Source organism: Equus asinus, chromosome 20 (assembly GCF_041296235.1).
Source record: "Equus asinus isolate D_3611 breed Donkey chromosome 20, EquAss-T2T_v2, whole genome shotgun sequence".
NCBI lineage: Eukaryota > Metazoa > Chordata > Mammalia > Perissodactyla > Equidae > Equus > Equus asinus.
This window is the reverse complement of record NC_091809.1, coordinates 64,987,800-65,008,162: the sequence shown is the minus strand read 5'-3', so window position 1 is coordinate 65,008,162 and position 20,363 is coordinate 64,987,800. Positions and strand designations below refer to the sequence as shown.

Genomic DNA, 20,363 nt, shown 5'->3' with positions numbered 1-20,363 from the left:
TGGAAAAAAAAAGGTTTTCTTTGAAAATACTAGATTGCCTATGACAAACCAAATGCAAGATCTGAAGTCTCCATAGCTATCTGGTTTACACATCTAATGAAGAAAATCAATATGTAGCAGTTGAGTTTCAAGAAGTTTAATATCACAAACCAAATAGATCTGTTACACAGACTGTTGTCCCCTCATTTTCAGATTCCTATCTCTAAGATATCAAATTGTATGGTAGACTCTGCTTGTCTTTACCAATTACAGAGAATAGAATAAGGTGAGCACAGATTGGGGTAGTCAGGACTGTGAATATTCTGTGTGTCCTAACATGGAAGTCATTTGGATTTGAGGTCTCGAGCAATTAAATTCAGTAATTTAAACCAACTCTGGCATCTCAGTAACATAGTCCAGCTTCAAACTGAGCTGTGGCTAGAAAGGAATAGGCAAAATCAAGGCAAACATTTTAAGACTAGATTTATTTACAATTTAGTTCTCCATAGGTTGGCTTACTTTAGTCCGTTTTATTTACACAAATCCTGGAATGTTAGTTGGGAATTGGGGATAAGTACACTCAGACTATAATTTTTTTACTTTTCATTGGAACATACTTCTATCGGTCCCTTCCAAGGCTAAGTTCCTTACCACTCATGCGGAGAATGGCAAAAATACTTCTTTGTTAGGTATGCAAAATTTGAATGGAGAACTGTCTCATATCATTAGGAAGTGGAGGAGTTTTGATCATTTTACATTTGATTTTTAAAAAGTTGTGTTCATTAGACAATATCTTCTATTACTATGGAAACTTTATATTCGGCAATCAAACTTGATAAAAGAGAAAAAATTTAATATTTAAATTTAAAACTTACTGTTCACTCTACAGCCCTGAAGTAGCATGGGTTTTAATTAATAACACGGAGTCCTTGGCCAAATCAGCTATTCCTAATTGATATAAACTTTGATTTCTATGCTAGACAGGGAAACACCTTAAAAACTTGTCAAGCAAGAATTTAATACATTTTCGTTCTATATTACAGTGGTGTAGGATACTTCTTCAGAGTGTCTTTTGTACATATTTACCCTTTACAGCCATTTAATTTCAAGTTGACATCATTATCACCCAAGGCCTCATTTCCATTCGCATCTGTTACTATTCATTTACCGTCACATCATGTTGCAGACACAGCACTTTGCATATATTTCTCTTAATCCACAAATAATCCTGAGGGATAGAGATTATTAACCCTATTCGTAAATGAGGAAACCAAGGCTCATCGAAATTCAACCACGTTCCAGTTCATGCAACTAGGAAGTTAACAGACCAGGACTCAAATTCAAGACTGATTTCAAACCTATGCTCTCTTAACCACTGGGCTTGCTGCCTCAGTGTCAAGTGTGAAAAGAGTTACAGGGAAGCCAGACTATCCCTGAAATAGCTCAAGGGCTCCAATTATACCTCAGTCAACACAGTGGAGTCTAAGCAAGTTCTACAATGCCTTCAAGGAATGAGCAGTAGATAGAACTACTCATCTGAATAGGAGAGTAGACAAGTGAGAAAATATGGTCGACTATATCCAACTGTCAGTAACGTAGACATTTCGTTTTTCCTTGTTTTTCCCTTTTTATGGTACCATGCCCTCTCTTATAACCCTAAAGCCATGTGAATTCTTTCAAGCATTAATTCCCCTTTACTTGTCCATTGCTTCCTTCCTCATCATCTCTACTATGCATAGCTACCTAACACTAAAGCACTTAACACTACAGTAATAAACGTCCAGGTCTAAAAATCTCATAGATGTGTAAGATTTATAAGCTTACAAACTATTTCTTTTTAGTGTTACAGTGAATCAATGATATTGATGATGATAAAATAATACAATAAGTCATAATATCTGTAAAAGTTAATTCTGTTTTTTGAACAATTCATTTTCTTATAGGGTACTCTCTGTTGACCCTTGATCCATGCTGACTCTCATTCCCTAAAAGCCTGTCTCTCTGCCACTCATTTGGTTTATCATGTACCTAAAAGCCTCTTGTATTCTTCAAACACCCACTGAACAAGCTTGCTGGGTTGCAGTGACCTCAGACATCAGGAAAACTACCTATTAGCATTTCCTGATCAGCAGTCAGGATGCTGTTCTAACAGGAAAAATGCTTCCATCCAACAGGATGCCTGACCTACGAGCTGGGTCAGCTTCCATCATAGGTACCTGGAATCATTAGTGCCATAATTTTTACTAATTAAATGAGTACTATTAAAAACAATAGATAAATTAACTGAGAAAACTCTCCGGTTGGAACTCTCACTCTTCAGTTCTCTCAAGCCTGTCTGTAGTGTCATGTATGAGAAGTGATGCTTCCAGGGTCATCAGAGACCTTAGGGATCATTCTTTCTCATCTTCCCTGGCCTTCCTTTTTACAAGTCATTCATGATCCTTCACCCTTCCAATTTGACTATCACTTTTCCTTTAATTCTGCCTTGCTTCTTTTTGGACATTGTTACTTCATCTTCAGCTTTCAACTATGACTTCATTTAGTTAAGGATTATTTCCATACGCTAGAGAAATAATAAGAGCAGAGGTATGTGAATGAAATTTCTGTTTCACACTTTTGAAATGGTATGCACTCCTCACATGGAACATCAGCATCAGTATTCTCACCACTTTGTGAGCTTTTTTCTACTTGTTTTGTTTACAATAATAATAGCAATTAATTTCAGGAAAATTAATTGCAGAAAGTATTACATAATCTCTATGTAAGAACTTAATAAAATGTAGCTTTTTATGTATGCGTACACACTGAAGTCCATGACACGAACCATATAATAGATGAAGCTAGGTTCAACCAACACTGGAAGTAAGAAACAAGTATCTAAAATTCAACGGTAAAATAGATCCTACTAGAACATTACTTTTAAGAATTAAAGATACAGAATAGACAGGGTCCATTTGTTCACTCTGAAACCATTTTACTTTATTATATTATGGGAAAAAATCTAGCGCAAAGCAATGCAGACGTCAAAATATGCTTTTAAACTATTTTTGACTCTATTTGAGATCTTCTGATCCTAACATAAATACATATATGAGAAAAGTTATGGATAAAAAGAAATAAAATACATCTTAATCATTAACATGTAGACAAAACTGAATAGAAAAAATAAAGAACATCATGAAATTATTCCTGAAGGTGAGGGTTGAAAAACTCTGGAAGCCGGAAATCTATTTTCAAGGGAATCTTTAGTGAAGGTTTCACTCCTCTACCTGGCACAGGTAACTATGCTCTGATTCTAAGGCAAGGGCACTGAACTGATGAACACTGAAGTTTCTTCCATGGCCCATTGGTCTAGATAATGACAGTAGTAAAAAATATATTAGTGAAGGTCATTTAATACTGCAAAAGGGTACTAAGTAGATCTGGGCAGGGATTCAGCAATAAATACATGTAGATGTTAGTCTAAATACATTTTTCCAATAAAGTATTTTTCTACTAAACTGACGGGACGTGAGCAGCTCATTCACTTGATAGTCATCTGTAATAAAGGCATTGCTATATAACTTTAAAATACACCTATGTAAAAATTATTAAGCTTATTTCTATGTACAGCAGATAAAAATTTTATTAGACTGTAGAGTGGAATTTCCATTTCACGGAAATTAAGATGAACATATATTTTAAACAAGATCTTCTGCCATGAAGATATACATAAAATATATAGATATGTCACATGATACAGATAAACAAGACCCATGATCTTCACATTTACAGGATTTACAAAATCTTCTCTGAAGGAAATGTGTTACAATTTAGTCAAACTTCTCATCTTGAAAGTAATCCGCAGAATTGAGATATTCTTGAAGTTTCCCATATTTCTGTGTATACAATAAAAAAGCTAGTTATTTTACTCAAAGCAATGAAGATAAACTAGGCCTTTTTAATCTACAGACACAAACAGGAAAAAGTTCATTTCATGGTAATCTTTTTGTTATAAGCAGGGACTCAGTTTCAAATAAGCATTTCTAACTCATATAAAGCACTGGAGAAAGATCAAACTAAACACTATTATTAATTTCATAATTTTCCAGTAAATTAAAATTTTTCTATCATATTTATAGTAGAAGTATGACAACTTCAATAATTTATTCAACAAAAATTTGTTGAATGCAAAACGTATATTAAATACTCTGCTAATGATTATCTAGGTACAAGAAAAAAATTGCTTTCCCTGCCCCTAAGGAGAACAGAGTTCAGAAGTAATACACCAATGATAATCAATAACAAGGGCCATAAAGAAGCAGAGACATTGTTATGAGGGTTCAGAAGAGAGGTCATGGTTAGCTGAGGTGACCGGGAAGGACTGGCATTTAAGCTGTCCTGGGAAGAAAGATTTGGTAGGCAAAGATTTGGTGGAGAGAGTTTTGTGTAGGAGATAACTGTCTATACAACAGTGACAAGACAAGAAAATTCAGGATTTGACCACAATCTGAGGTTTTTAGGGGAACAGGGAGACAGAAGACTAAACCAAAGAGGCTGAGGTCAAAGAATAAGAAGAACGAAATACTAGGTTAAGGAGTTTAGCAATAATGTGACAGCAATGAAAAGCTGCTAAAGGTGTCAGGGCAGGACACCAACATGATCTGAGCTATAAGAAAAACGGCAAACCATCCATTCTAGAATAGTACGGCAACTAGTTATGAGTCTACTGTAATAATTTAGGTAATGAGAGCCCAGATTTGAGTGAGAGCAATGAAGATGAAGAGTAAAGACCAGGGTAGATAAGAGATGAGTGAGGATGATTTGGAGATTTCAAGTTTGGTAACAGTTCAAAGTGCTTACCTCAGTTGAGCAGATTAACTGACCTGATGGTTTCTTAACTCTACTTATGAGCTCTAGTTCTACTCCCAAGGAGGTGAGAGAGGCTCCTAATGCCTCTGACTTTTGTGGTAATAGGGACCTATGGAAGCGTATATGAGGAGTGTGTTTTCCTTTCAGACAGGGCCATGAACAGCCCCCTCGTCTCCCGCCCCAAGCCCCAGACAAAGAATTCTGACTGGATCACTTTCTCTGGAAAGAACAAAGAAAAGAACAGGTGGGAAAAAATCTATGGACTACTTAGGGATTCTCTTGACCTAGAACTCAGGTTCTATTAGATATAAGTAAATTACTCAAGAATTAGAAACTTATACCTTAAAAGTTTCACTGTTATTATACTTTTTATATTCTCTTTACATTCTTTTTTGTCTTATTTATCAAATTTCTTTTGGGAAATTACGATCTATCTTAGCAACACTGAGAAGAGAAAGGAAAACATCTCCTGGTTTTTATTACAAATAATAGCTAACATTAATTGATCAATTACTAATTTCCAGGTCCTATACTAAATGCTTGAAATGTGTTACTCATTTAATCTCTACAATCAAAACCCTAACCCTAAATAATTATTGTTTTAGTTCCTATTTTACTACTGAGAAAATTTAGGCTTAGAGAAATAAAGTAATCTTCTCCCAAATTCTACTGCTAAAAAATATTTAAACCCAGGCTTTTAACCATTTGGAGATTATAGCAATATCTATATATAGCAATATAGCAATATCTATAATAGCAAATAGCATGCTATTTCTGAGATTTAAAGGGTGGGGGCAGGGTGCAGCTTTAGTGTGAAAATAAACCTCTGCAGGGCAGTGAACCTCAGACAGAGGAGGTTAGTACTCCCTGGGCATTCTCTCCCCCTAGAGACTGCTTCCCTCAGTCTTCTCTACTAAGAATTTGGAGAGTTAGGGTCTTATTATGTCAACCCCTTAGAGCGCCGGGTGGACCTACTAAGGAAAACAGTTGGAATTGTGGGAATGGAGTGTGAGAAAGGGGTCAGAAGATAAAAGAAGGAGACTGGAGTCTTCTACTCAGAAGTGGCAGTTAGACCTGAAGAAAGGAATGGGTTTGCCAAGGGAGCGAGCTTAGAGAGGAGGCTGAGGACAGAATCCAGTACAACATGCACTCTTAAGCAGTGGCCCTCAACCTTCAATCTGCTTTAGAATCACCTAATTAGTTAATCGTTGGGTTTAACACCCCCAAGGATTCTTATTCAATAGGTCTGCACTGAGCCCAGGCATTATACATTTTTCATAAACTTCTAGGTGATTTTGACCTAGGTAGTTTAGGACCACGTTTTGAAAAACAACAGTTTAAGGGGTAGAAAAAAAGGAAAAAAAAAAAGTTTAAAAGGCGGTAAGAAAGAGAAGAGAACAAGTGGGGAAGTTTCGGGAAGGGGTGGGATACCCAATCACAATTTAAAATTCTTATTTATATAACAACCTTTATGTAATACATTTAAATTTACTTTAAATACAACTGTACAACTGAAACTTGATACTTCTATTTGACACACTTTTCTCACTCCCTGGTGTTCATGGATTCATTACCCCATGCTAACAATCCTATCTTCAACTTCCCTGGAAACCCCATCATCATATGTACTTTCTTCTTAATGAAAAAACATTTGTTAGAATTTTGCCAGTGGCACATATTATGTTTTTCAGCTCTCATTTAGAATGAGACATATTCCTATTATATTTATTATATATTTTGGTTTTATGATAATTTTCTTGTCATTTTTTTTTCCTACACTTGATTTGCTTCTATCCCTTTAATATCACTAGGTTAAAAACAGATCATCCTAGTTCAAGTTGGGAAGAAGGAGAAGAAGGAGGAGGGCATTCTAGTTGGCAAGTCTTTGGAAGAAATGCTGAGATATCCTGAGATATGGAAGAAAAATGCTTGGAGGAAGGAGGGTCAGGTAAGGGAAAAAGCAAGGTGTGAAACACAAGCTGGGGGAGGAAGGACAGGAACAAATAGTTTGTGGAAGGTAAAAGAAGAGGTTGACATAATAATTGGGAGGTAAGAACAGACAGAGCCACAGATATGGCCATTCAAGGAGCACTGAGCCCTGGTATTCTAAAGGGTTAGAGTAACTGTGGCCGTGAGATGCAGCCAGAGAAGGCAGCATGCATGCCCAGAACACATGCCGTGCTATCACTCAGGGCACACACACTGAGGGACAGGCAAAGTGACGCTGAGAAATGTCAGAGCACTCTATAAATTGTGAAATTTAATCACAGCACGGAAAGCTGCAGATAGGCTTATACTGGTTATAAACTTCTTTAGTTTCCAGGAAATCTTTTGAGAAAGTCTCTCGAAAAATACTTTCAAAGTAAAAGAGATCTCAAAGAGAAAATAAAGCTCTTCGATATTTTATGTGAAAAAATGTGCATACTGTGCTAAACATGGACAATTTTGAAACACCTTCAATGCCCGATGTTAAGTGTTATTCTTTAAGCATAATATAACACTTGGCTTTCTTTTCCTAAGAATATTTTTTCTTATTCCGGATCCCTTCTGTTGTTATAAACCTTGTTAAGCTTTCTCGAAGGTACATAATTTGGAAATGCTTTTATTTTTTTCTGCAAGAAGTTTAATATCCTTCCCCATATATATTATTATATAATATACATAATACATGCGCAGTGATTTTTCTACACCTAGTATACAATTCTTTAAATATATGGTATCCCAATAGGTCTTTCAACTCCACCAGAGGATTGGCAACAATTAAATACACCAGTAGAAGCACTTAAGAATTTAAGTCACCTAGGAAAATGACGATGGGGCTTACTGGACAAGTGATGGCTCCTCCCTAAGGCAAGTGGACAAGCACAGAGGACAGGGAGAGAAGCACGGGATGAGAGAAGTAGAAGCAAAGTAAAAGATAAAAAACTGAAGAGAGTAAAATGAGAGAAAGATGACTTAAGGGTCAAGATGTGAGGGCCAGACAAGGAGATCACTGGGTGGTAGTTTGTGGTGGAGGCTAACTGTCAAAAGGGAAACCAATCTTGATGTCATTCTCCAGATCGGGAGACCTCTGTGGAACATGACATGTCCTACGGACTTCCTGCTTTGTTGTTCTGTTTTTCTTTCCCTTTGCTCATAAGTTTATCCTCTAAGCTCTCTTCTTTTTCATCTTCCTCTTTTACAAATTCCCCTGTGATATAAATAACCCAGGCAATGGATCTCAAGTCAGCCTTCTTTTTTTTTCTAAGATTAAATATACTGTTAGATCTGAGTTGCCTGAAAATCTACTATATGTTCTCTCTTATACATTCATGTAAGCAGACTTGTTTTAGAAGATTGCAATCATAATAGCGTTCTTTCCATGTACCATAAGCAATTCTAAAAGCTCTGTGAGCAGACCAGAGCTTATGAGCTGCCAGCAGATCTTCGGGAACCCAGCGCACTCTTCAAAACCCCCACTTTATCCCTGATAGCAAATTTAGTAATCAACAGGATACGGGGGAATCAAAATCAGTGCCGTGGCCCGAAACCTCTGCACTCCCCTGGATCTTCAGTTACAGTGCTCACTGCTCAGTCCCATGTCCTCAAGAAGAGGATGTGGGTGGGATTAGAACTGGCAGCCGAGATCCTTTCCTCAGATTGGCACCAGGTGCTTCTTCACTCTCAGGTCACAAGAACTGTTCTAAAGAATAGGAAGCAGACAAGCAGAGGTGAGTCCTATACCTTGTCAAAGAAAATAAGGGCACTTAATCTATAGGTAAAGAACACTACATATATAAAAGCGAAAGGACAGAGGCCTTTCATTAAGGGACAGGATCATCGCGATTAAAATTTACCTGATGAGCGGAGTGAAGCTTAGATCAGGACACTTCTTCAGGGTAGGACAATGACAAGCATGAAAGGAATGGGTGGAAGAAGAGAAAATACAAAGACCGGGAGAGGAGGAGAGATTCTTTTCTAAATTTCACTGTCCTCTAATCATTTGTATCCTTTTGCTGATCATAATTAGGCTCCAGAATCTACTGAATGAAACGGCCCTTTTGTATTCAGCTTACCTCTTTAATCCAGCCACTTTCTTTTGACTGATTAAAAATTCTTTCCACTGTTTCTTTAACCTGTTCATCCTCAACTACTTCTGTCTTTGCAATGGAGCAACATTCTTGGTACAGCTTGAATTTGAAATGTCTCAGTTGATGATAAACTTTGGTACGATTAGCACAAATTCTGCCAACAGTGAACACCTAAATCAAGAAAGAAACATTATTCTGACATAGGAAGGAAATAATATAGTAATACACAGCCTTTCTGGTTTTCAGGTTTTCTTTAACAGCAGAATCTAATCAATGCATTGTTAATGTTTTAATGTTTATACAATGATTCCTCTACTTCTCTTATTTATACAACCTAGTCAAAAACTGAGTACCTGCTATATTTCAAGTATTGGGCTAAGCACTGAGATATGTAAGTGAACAATGGCCTACCTGTGTTTGGGGGCTTACAGTCTTGGGAGAAAAACAAATGATTGGAAAACAATGTGTCAAATGCCATGCACTGGATGCTATCAGTTCCCAGAGGAGGCACAAGTAACCCAGTCAAGAGAGGAAAAAGGTCCTTGAATAGGTGATGCTGGAACTAAGTCTCTAAAACACAGAGTTAACCAAGTTTGGGAAGGAGGAGAAAAAATGGCTTGAAAGGCAGAAGGACGGGCACACTTGACAGCCAGAAAAGCAGGTGAGCTATTGTAAGTATACAGTTACTGAGTTAAAAACGCCAGGATTACGATAATTTTCCAGCTTATAGCAACATGTAAAACTGAAACAAACTCTCCTACCAATACTAAGTGTTAGTAGTTTTTTACTAAATACTTTTTTCCAAAAAAATTTGTAAAGTAAAAAATAACTTTATGTTTAGTCATATTTGTTTCCTTAATTAATGAGTCTGATGTGATTATAACACATTAATATTTTATTGTTAGAAAACTACACAAATTTGAATTTCTACATTTATATGGACTTGTAGGATTCTATGATTAAGAATACTCTTCTTGTAAAATCGACCAACCAGAACATTTCTCCTTAAGAATATTTTGATTGAATAGTTTGTTATACACGCCTATAAATAAAAGAGGAAGAAAGCGTCACTGCACTGACCAAATTAAATATAATTGTGCCTATGTTATTTTACTCATTGTAGAAAATGCATCAGAAAGGGCTCCAAATATTATAACATGATCAATCTTATTTTCACAGAGTGACCTGAGGAAACAGACGAACTTCTTGCTAACATATGGATTTGTCTCTATGCCTAAGTTCACTAATGGATCATGCTTCCATGAGCTCAGTACAAATGGTATAGTTACAATATTGATTGATCTATGAAACTTGTATTCTATCTGACAATGAATTGTACTGGTTTTTTGAGGCCACCCTGCAGTGGATCCCACAGGTGATGAGTTCAATAAATAATGGAAGAGTATATTGGCAAAAACAAAAATAAAAGTTAAATATGATAATCAGAACAGTCAGGTTTGATGCATTATCTTGTGAAGATGGTGTTTGGGACATCTTACAACCTTTCTTGAAATTCCCCGAAACTGAAGGAAAGCATAGTCACATTTCTGTTTGTGTTCTGTGAAAACCTTTCTGTTTTTCAGATCATTAGAAATAGTCAAGTATTATTGTACAGTTTTTGCTTACTCTAAGTATCTTTCCCATTTCAACATTATCATCAAACCAGTCATGTCAATTTTAACAATTCACTTGCCAATACCTCATACTTTGAGTAAAAAGACATCAAGATAGTTGCAGTGGCCACTAGGGGTACCCTGTGTCTCTCCATTTCTGCCATCAAAGTAGATTGTGTGGGAGAAGTCTCCTATGGCTGTTCAGGATAAAATACAGTAGGGGAATAAGGTGATCTTATTTCCTCCACACTGTATTCTATATTTCCACAAAATAAGAGGAATTTATCTGTATAGAATTTTTAACTTGGGACAAGAGGGAAGGAAAAGTGTTTCAGAATCCTTATTTAAATTTTTTTTCCTGTTAAAGTAAAAACATCTATTGAAAATATGAAACATTATAGTTACTTCTTTCCATTTCTAATTGCTACTCTCTTGGTATCTACTTACACTTATGTAGGTCAGGAAGCCCAAAATTACTTTTAGAATATTCTTTTTTTCCTAAAATGTGATCATATTTCATATGAAAGAGTCTAGACCATTGTTAGTTAGGCTTCATAGAAGACAGTAAATGTAGATAATAACTGTAATACTGCAAGTGGACCTCTCCTTCTCTCACCCCATCCGTTTTTTGCCTATTCTACATTATGAATTAATGTATACAATAAAACATGGCCTATGCTGTAGGACTCCATTTATATAAAGACTAAAACAGATAAAATAATCTATGCTGACAGAGTAGTGCCCAGGAATGTATGCAGGGACTACACTGAATTATCTAATTGCATTTCTGGACATTAAGGACACCACTCTAACAAAACAGACAGTATTAAAAAATTGCCAGAGATAGAGAAGAGCTAAGTTCTGTGATGATTGTTCTCAAAGCAGATAAGCCAAGTGACATGTAAATGATTACTAATCCACTGTGCAGGGTTAACACGGCTCTATAAATTGATAAATCTGAGGATAGTCCTCTCAGCTATCAATGTGAAGAGATCCTACATTTCCAAGATATAACTGGAAACAACACTAAAACTGTCACCAAATTTTCCTAAAGCAGAAGATGGTGACTGCAAAGCAACAGAAAGAATCTGATTTAAAATTTATTAGATTAGCATGTGGAAGTGTAAATTAACACTAGTTAAACAAAGGCAAGGAAATATAATGAAAGATGCATTATGCACATTTGTAACATCTGGCTAACTGCAGGTAGCTTTTTGAGGTATTTTTCTAGGCCCTCATTTATGGATGACTCTTCCTTCATTATGGAAGTTAAAGTATGAAGAAGCAAGAAAAAAGATGCTTAAGGAAAGAGGAAGGATGGGAAGAAGTTTCTCTGTTCCTAAGTCTCTAGAAATATTTGGTGCAACTGTCTGAGCCAAGGAATTCTATTTCCTCTTGGCCTGTTTTTTGCATGGACACATTTTACTCATTGTCACCTGCCTCAAAATCACTGCCTCTTCCTATTGGATCTTAAGCATTTCCTGGAGTCTGGGCAAAATTGAAAATTAACTCAAGATTGTTGTCAGTCCTCCCAAATGCCTTTCAGATTTCACATCTCTCTTTCCTCCAGGTGATTTCCTTCCCATCTACGCCCTGAGACTTCACCACAAACTGGGAGCCCAAGGCCTCTCACCTCAGTACCCTACCAAGACTGCTGTAACTAAAATTACTCTCTTCCACTAATTCCACTTTCCAGCAGTGTCCTTTCTTTCAAAGAAGCTAATCTCAGGTAAGTAAGGAGAAAAGTTTTATCATTAAACAAATTCACTAAGTGTATTCTTTTAAAGTATTATTTTTACTTTAAAAGAGAACCCTAGTTGGCTGGCATAGTGGTTAAGTTCACATGTTCCACTTTGGTGGCCTGGGGTTGGCTGGTTTGGATCCTGGGTATAGACCTACGCACTGCTTATCAAGCCATGCTGTGGCAGGCATCCCACGTATAAAACAGAGGAAGATGGGTACAGATGTTAGCTCAGAGCCAATCTTCCTCAGCAAAAAGCAGGACTGACGGCAGATGTTAGCTCAGGGCTAATCTGCCTCAAAAACAAGAGAACCCTAGTTAACCCCAAGGAGTCTGAATTTTATGTAACTACAAGCAGCAACAAAAAATAGAGAATTAGTTTTCAAAATAACCTGAGGGTGGGTGTGGGCACAGTCTCTTTAATACCTCGGATTAAAAACAGGTTTTTCTCCTTTTCTTTTTCCTTTCCCTATTCCCTTCCTGTTCCTTTCTATATGTGCACTGACACTGTAGCTCAGTAGGATATAAAATACATTTTAATAAGTGATTCTTCCTTTTAAAGAAAAAGTTTAATATTAAAGAATTTCAATCACACTATCTTAATATATTCAAAACTAGTTTAACATTCGCATACAGCTATACACACAGTTTTACATAGATGCAAGGATAGTGTATACACTGCTTATTACTTTACTTTCACCTAGCATTATTTCATAACCTTCATAAATATTATTTTAGTAGTTCTATTACATTCTATCACAAAATAATGGTATACGTGGCTTACTAAATCCCTACTCTAAAATTTTATTTGGTTTATTTCCAATTTTTTTGTAATATAAATAATGCTTCAAGGAACTTTACGATTAGGTCATTTGCTTTTACTGAGTTACTTTGCCTAGGATAAACTTACAGGCACTGAATACGTATAGCTTTGTAACTATGGCTCTATATAGCTATCCAGTGTTCTAAAAAGATACGTCACACTCTTTCTTTCTCTAGGAATCTTACTTTGCCTGAAACTGCTGGTTTCAACGCAATCTTGACAGAACGGCATTTTCTCATTTGATTTACAGATACTTTGCTGCTTTAAGAGCTATCATCTGGCAACTTAGGGTAGTTTTAATTGCATGCTTTCAAATAGAGAATAATTATTTTCCAATATATTTGTGAGTTTTTATGTTTTTTCATTGTGTGGCTGGTATATCAATGATCTTTGCTTTTATTTCACAAGATCTCTTTTATTTTTTAGATATTTGAATGAACTATTTTATATGGAATCTTTATTCAATTACAGGAATGTCAGAACTCCAGAAATGGTTTTCTAACTCACTTCCCTCTCCAGGATTAGCTACAGACAGCATAGACAGTGTCTGCACAGCAATATTTTTGATCTATATAACAGAATATGATCCTTAAGGTATTAAATGACTTTTATTAGGATTCTAGGTATCTTATCTCATAAAAAGTGATAGATCAGTTTTTAAACAATGGGGATATTTGCATATGACTATGTTGAAAAAAGAAATGTTTTCTGTAACTTGCCAAATAAAACATTAAAGAATAATTCTGAATTTATTATACCCATACAAACTTTCTAGGTGATTCTTGCAACCAGATTGTTCAGAGGGATCTGGTTAATTATTGTCCAATAAAACTGAGGAATCATACTAGCCAATCAAGTGAAAGAATTCAGATAAATAGTATATTTCGATCTTAATAATTGACTGGCAATACTTACAGGCAACTTTGGGTCTCTAGCCCCTCAAACATACACAGAGCCCTCATGGATATACAGACTTACCAGAGGAAGCTCTCAATATTTTTTATTTACTTACTTTTGGTAAGGAAGATTGGCCCTGAGCTAACATCTGCTGCCAATCCTCCCCTTTTTGCTTGAGGAAGATTGTTCTTGAGCTAACATGTGTGCCAATCTTCCTCTATTTTTTGTATGTGGGAGGCCTCCACAGCATGGCTTGATGAGTGGTGTGTAGGTCTGCGCCCAGGATCTGAACCAGCGAATCCCAGGGCGCCAAAGCAGAGCACACAAACTCAACCACTAGGTCACTGGGCTGGCCCCTCAATATTTTTGCATTTATAAATGCAAAACCTTTATAAAGTAAGTTTAAAAAATAAATAGAAGTAGTCTGCATCTGCACTTTCTCTCTCTTCACATTGTATGGTTCTGCTCCTGTCTAGCAAATACTTTTCTTCAAATATTTTCTTCAGTTTTGTCTATTCATTCAAAATTAACAGAACCTTATGCATGTGGTGACTGTTCTAGACTCTGACATGCTTCTGATATAGTCTAGGTTGAATCACGGTTTTCTTTCAAATCTCATATTAAGATGAACAGGTATCTTCAATTATTTGCTTGGGATTGATTTGGTAGATTATCTGTCTGAACATATTCTTCTTGGGTCAAATTCTCCTTTGGACTCAAAGGGGGACTTCTGCTTCCCCTGCCCCAGTTATCTCCCTTTTCATCTTCATCCTATACCCTCTCCCCTCCCCTCAACTTGGCTGATCTATACTTTAGAGAATATGCACTGATTTTAATATCTGACTGAATTAGGAATGAATCTGCTATATCAGACATTCCCATTCAAAATTTTACCCTCTTTCCTTGTACTCTTTTCTTTTCTCCTAGTGCTTTCTCCTCTTGTGAAAATAATTTAGGGTTATTTGTGCAAGTTTATGTACTGAAAATTTCTAAATACTAAAAACTAAAATGAGAGGGAAAAAAATACCTGTTTATCATGTGACATGAAATCATCTGTTTCCATAGTCCTGGTGTTATACAACTTTCCTGATAAATGCACTGAATATTTACAGCAGCGATGCAATCCACAAGCCTGGCAGGAACAGTTTTCTGTATTCTTTGGATGGATACTTACATTAGAATAATTTTCTACCCGCTCCTGAAAATGATTAAAAAATGTAATGATGCTTTAAAGAATTAAAAAAAAATTACCGCATAAAAGAACCTAACCAAATTAAAACCAATACTAGGAATCACAATAATAGGAGATGTAAGAGCAAAATGCACTGGTATTTCTTACTCTAATACTGAGCACATACTAGGTGTTTGACAAGATAGTTTTAAGTAAAAAATGAATTTATAATTTAGGCTATTAAATGAAAAGAAATCAGATTATAAAAAAATTAGTTTCATATCCCTCACACTTAAGAGTTACTACTAGGTAGTGTTCTAGATAGATTTTAATTTACTTCTTTTCCCTCCTCTCATCTCTAGTTAGTGTTAATGATGTATTAATTAGTTAAAAATAGGAAAGAATGAACAGCAAAAATTCAGGATAATAGAAGAAATAGATGAATTCATTTAGGTTAGTCAAAATTTGAGAAAAACAAGATTACACTCAGTCCCCATTGTGTGAATTATATCATATTTTCCACAAAATAATCCAGAAAAAATTTAATCCTTCTATAGTTATCTACTAAAGTCTGTGAAAATAAACAAGCTGGAACTAGGATTCCTAGGTGTCTAGTATTGATATGAACAGTCTAACAGCTGAGTTAGCAATGAGCAAATGGAGCAAATATTTGGCATTCATAAATAGGCTTTATTAAACTGTAAAATTACCTGTGCTTGAGTATTTTTGCTTATGTTCTAGGATACTACTGTTTTAATCAGCAATGGAGATCAGATTACCACAATATTTGAACTGCACACAAGGAGCACATTAGCAGGTTAGGAATCCACAGCTAAATTCTCTACCAGCCTGATAGTAATTAAGTATCCAATACACTGATAGTTTCCTTTCTACATTGTAGGATTCGCAACAACATTGTCTGCTGTCTACCTTTCATAGTTCTCATATTTCAGGGCGCTTCATGACACCTCACTTCCAGGCCGATACTCAGAATGAGTAGGTGACTAACCACCCTCCCTTCCTGCTTTTGTGGTACTTAGGGAAGCACACGCTGAGATGAAAGTTCTCGAAACTTGGTTCCCTGAGTGACTGCAATAAGCAGAGCACTCTGTTGACTCACACTGGACATAAAAGTGAAAAATAACCTTTGTTAGGTTAAGCTGATGAGATTTTTGTTAGTTTTTTGCTTGTCCCACTAGTTTTTGCAGCATAACCTGGCCTATCTTGACTAAGATCGTACTTAATCATCTATGTCTCAACTTTTAAGTTAATACTTTCTGGTATCTTATAGTTATTATTTCAACATTGGGGTATCCAAATTCAGCATAACCTACCCTAGTATGGTAAAGCATAACATAGCATAGTGGTATGGGCTTTGGAGTCAGAGACACCCTAGGTTAAATATTGGCCTAGCTAATTACCAGCTGTGTACCCTGATGTTACACAATTTTCTGAGTCACGGTTTTCTCATCTCTAAAATGGAGTAAATAATACTTCCTTCTTCATGGGGTTATTTTGAAGATCAAATAAGAGACTTTCCTTTGCATGTAAATTACTTGAAAAAATTAAATGATCAATAAACATATGCTATTTTTCTTTCTATTAAAGAAAACAATATTTATACCATATTCTAAGAGTTATGCTATATACTTTACCTTCAAAGTAAATATTTCTCTTTAAAGTAGGTAAATAGTTTCTATATCTGAGAAAGAAACTGGAGTTTAAAGAGGTTAAAAACTCACCAAGAGGAAAAAGGATACATGTGGTGGACCTAAACTCAAGCCATCTTCCAAACTGAAGTCTTCTAACTCTTTAATCCCATTAACTGTCCCTTATACCTAAACCATCTGTGGCTAATTTATCTTCATGTAATTCAAGGCTCAACAGGTCTTTGATGAAACGAAATCGCTGACATAAATGAGGTAGACTAGCTAATGATTTAAGTGCTAAAGAGACTGTAAGGAACTTGAGCTTCTATTGTCGTGACATTTTTCCTCTTGCTAGTCATTAGAACACAGAATGTTAGAAGTAGGGAGAAAACAAAACACCTCAAAAATCATATAGTACAACTCCTACTATTAGAAAAAATAAAAATAGAAATCTAGAGGATAATATGGAATCCCATAATCTTGTAAATTAAAAACGTGCTTCCCCAAACTGGTAGAATTACAAAATCTTAAAAGGGGGAAGGATGTTAAAGACGATCTAGGCCAGTGTTCCTCAAATTATGTTTCATGGAAATCAAGTATCCTAGGAGGTGATGATAGGTATTCCGTGAAAAGGAGCCTCATAATAAAATACAAATTTGGAAGGTATTACATTCTACATCCCCCTCTTGAAGATTTATACATTAATGCTCCTTGAAAAGTCCTCCAGCAAGGAAACCACTTTAAGTTAAACCCACTGTTTCTCAAACTTCTTTGACTATGGAATACTCTTTTCTGAAACAACAGTTGACATCCTGTGAGACAATCTCCTCATTTTAATAGATGGGCTAATCCCTAAAGATGTTCTAAAGTTATTTATCATTCAGAACTACTAATTTGTTGGATAGATATAATCAGTGTGAAAGCTTAAAATAATAATAGCATTTAGGGGAGACAGGAAACAACAAGCTGATTATTTAACAAAGATAAATGCCAATAATTTAGAGGATTATTCAGTCTGACTAGATCTTGAAATCCTGAGAGGCCTCCCACTCCCACCCCCCAACAGAGATGCAAAAACAAATAAAACTGTATACCTTATATTGTTCTTTCCAACGACTTCTAGAAACTAAACTCTCTAGACGAGGCTGAACAAAGCGGTTATCCAAATAATGAAGAGATGTCAACATATCTTGTGCATACGATTTTTGCCTGGTGCCATCTGTTCAGGGGAACAACAATAAACCATTTTGCCTTAAAATATTTAAACAGTTGAATACTTAAGAATTTCTTCCCATAGTTTTAGAAAGATACTTGGTTGACTGGTTAGAAGCATTTTAAATTAAAAAAAAAATTTAATGAAGTAAAAAAAATAAATCATTTGATGAGAGCATTGGGGAAAGAAAAGAGCCACACAGGCCTTCTAATGTTCCTTGAACACATCAACCTTTCTCTTTCCTAAGGGTCTCTCTACTTGCTGCACTCTTTGCCGCATCCGTGCATTACTTCCTCCCTTACTTCATTCAGGTTTCTGTTCAAAGGCACCGCTTGAGAAACCCTCTTTGACCAATGAAACATAGACATGACTTTATCAGTCTCCATCTCCTTACCATACTTTATTTTTTTTTCCAACAACTAATCACTAGTTGAAATCATATTATATTATGTTATATATTTGTTCACTCATTCATTGTCTCTCTCTCCCATCAGACTTTCAGCAACATGAGAGCAGGCATCTTATATGTCATTGACACATCCCCAGCCCTCAAATAACGTCTGGCCCTTAGTAGCACTCAATAAACATCTGTTTTATAAATTGTGAATGAAATCTCATTTTGGCACTTAAGAAGATATTCAATAAAAGATATATTTATAGTTTTTATTAAGTGCCAGACTCTGTGCTATATGCAAGTGTATATATAAAGTATGGTTCTTGTCACACTCTAGTAAGGGAGGAAGGCAAAAATACATTTCAATACAGTATTAAAGGTGCATATACATGAGTACCACCATACTCAGGATCATAACAGCACAAATGAGGGAGTGACAAATATTACCCAACTGGGTCATAGACAGCTTTCACAGGGGAAATGATTTTACACTTATCTGGAAAAGCTTGAGTAGAAAGGGATTATACCCTAAGAAGGGAAAGAATGAGCAAAAGCCCAAAAGCATAAAACAGCATATAACTTTTGGTGACATTCAAGATGCTTAGAGCGGCTGGGACAACACATGGACAACAGCTGAACTACCGTGCTGTTCTATAAGTTTATGTCCTATATCCTCAAATTCACTGTGAACTTTCTAAGGGCAGGGAACCATCACATATTTCTTTTGTTCCTTCCACATATCACAAATAATAAACACTAAACAGTTTTTGATGTGAATGGATTTCTGGTGTAGTTGATACCAGAGGGAACAACTGGAAGGCCTTAAGAATGGGTCTCCTTAGTCTTGTTTAATATATATACATATATAACAGCAAGATTGTTTAAAAACTGGAAAAAGAAAAAAACCCTAATTGTTCCATTAATATTATTAACTTACCATACAATGTTCCCAGAAAAGATTCATCTAAAGCATTGATCAGAAGAGCCTTCACAACTCTTTCAAAGTGAGTATAGTGGTCACTAAAAGAATCTGAAATTTTAAATAAATATTAGGATGTAGTAGACAAAACAATTCCCTGACTACAATAGGTTCCTTTCTTCAAGGCTAAGAAATTAATACTATAAATAGGAGAAATAGCTAAGTTATCCTAATTTTATAGCTGCCCCATTGACTTGTCTAGTCACTGAGCAAATCTCCATTTTCCAGATTTATGGCTTCTAATCCAATGTTTCCAGTCGTTATTTCAAGTAATCTTCATTTTCCAAACTTATTGAGGGAAAACTATTCAGGGAATATCAAAAGATATGTTGTGAAAAAAAAACACAAAACCATCCCCTGTGCACCTAAGTTTAATCACCAACTTGACAGAGTGAGAGAGCAAGAGAGAAACCTCTAAAGGTAGATTGTGCAACATATACATGAAACTCCTGTCTGAAACACGTCACATAGAAAATTGTCTGGGAAACTGCCACCCTAGCCAGAACCCCAATGGTTCTAAAAACTCCATCTCTCTTTCTGCTGCCCTAGATTTAGGATTTTCCACATCAATTTAGAAAAGTTAGGCCTTCTCTTTCTCATACTAAATATATAAGCCTACTTTTCTACTAATCCAGTCTGGTCCACAGAACCATCTGTTGTGACGGGCCAGGCAACGAACGATAAGAGAGAAGGTCCCTACTATTTCCCACTGCTCTCGGGTCAAGGTTTACTATGGCTGTGGAAATGTTCTCTACCAAACACGATCTCTTCCTAGATCCAAACGTCATCACAGAACATTTGCCTTGCTCTGGGAACTTGTGGAAACATATTAAAGGCAGCCTGAGTATTTCAGGAAAAGCGGAAGATGCCTGGCAAGGGATTAAAGCAAAATAAGGCCTATTATTAGCACCCATGAGTGAATTCTGACTTCGCTTTCAGTTGAAATAAAACAAAGATGAGATTTAACATGGAGAAAGCTTTTT

At 35.9% G+C, this 20,363-nt stretch overlaps 1 protein-coding gene and 1 long non-coding RNA gene across 9 annotated transcripts in view; one reads left to right on the top strand and one right to left on the bottom strand.

Annotated features, from left to right (window-relative positions):
• LOC139041113 (uncharacterized) overlaps positions 1 to 20,363 on the top strand; it is a 33,774-nt gene that overhangs the window by 11,246 nt on the left and 2,165 nt on the right. The window contains exons 3-5 of the long non-coding RNA XR_011495718.1: positions 6,642 to 6,778; positions 10,080 to 10,179; positions 12,084 to 12,242. This is a non-coding gene — a long non-coding RNA (uncharacterized lncRNA). The remainder of the gene's footprint in view (positions 1 to 6,641; positions 6,779 to 10,079; positions 10,180 to 12,083; positions 12,243 to 20,363) is intronic.
• The window catches only part of CCDC82 (coiled-coil domain containing 82), a 32,624-nt gene continuing 15,207 nt past the window's right edge, over positions 2,947 to 20,363 (bottom strand). For 5 of the 8 annotated variants that reach the window (XM_070490410.1, XM_070490412.1, XM_044751948.2 and 2 more), the window contains 5 exons: positions 19,339 to 19,431; positions 17,889 to 18,013; positions 15,002 to 15,172; positions 8,886 to 9,071; positions 2,947 to 3,857 (listed from right to left, as the gene is read on the bottom strand). In XM_070490410.1, coding sequence (XP_070346511.1) covers positions 3,792 to 3,857; positions 8,886 to 9,071; positions 15,002 to 15,172; positions 17,889 to 18,013; positions 19,339 to 19,431 — 641 coding nt within the window. In that variant the 3' untranslated portion in view covers positions 2,947 to 3,791. Of the gene's footprint in view, positions 3,858 to 6,772; positions 8,513 to 8,885; positions 9,072 to 15,001; positions 15,173 to 17,888; positions 18,014 to 19,338; positions 19,432 to 20,363 lie in introns of those variants that run through there. The other 3 variants (XM_070490413.1, XM_070490414.1, XM_070490415.1) reach the window with 2 other exon arrangements.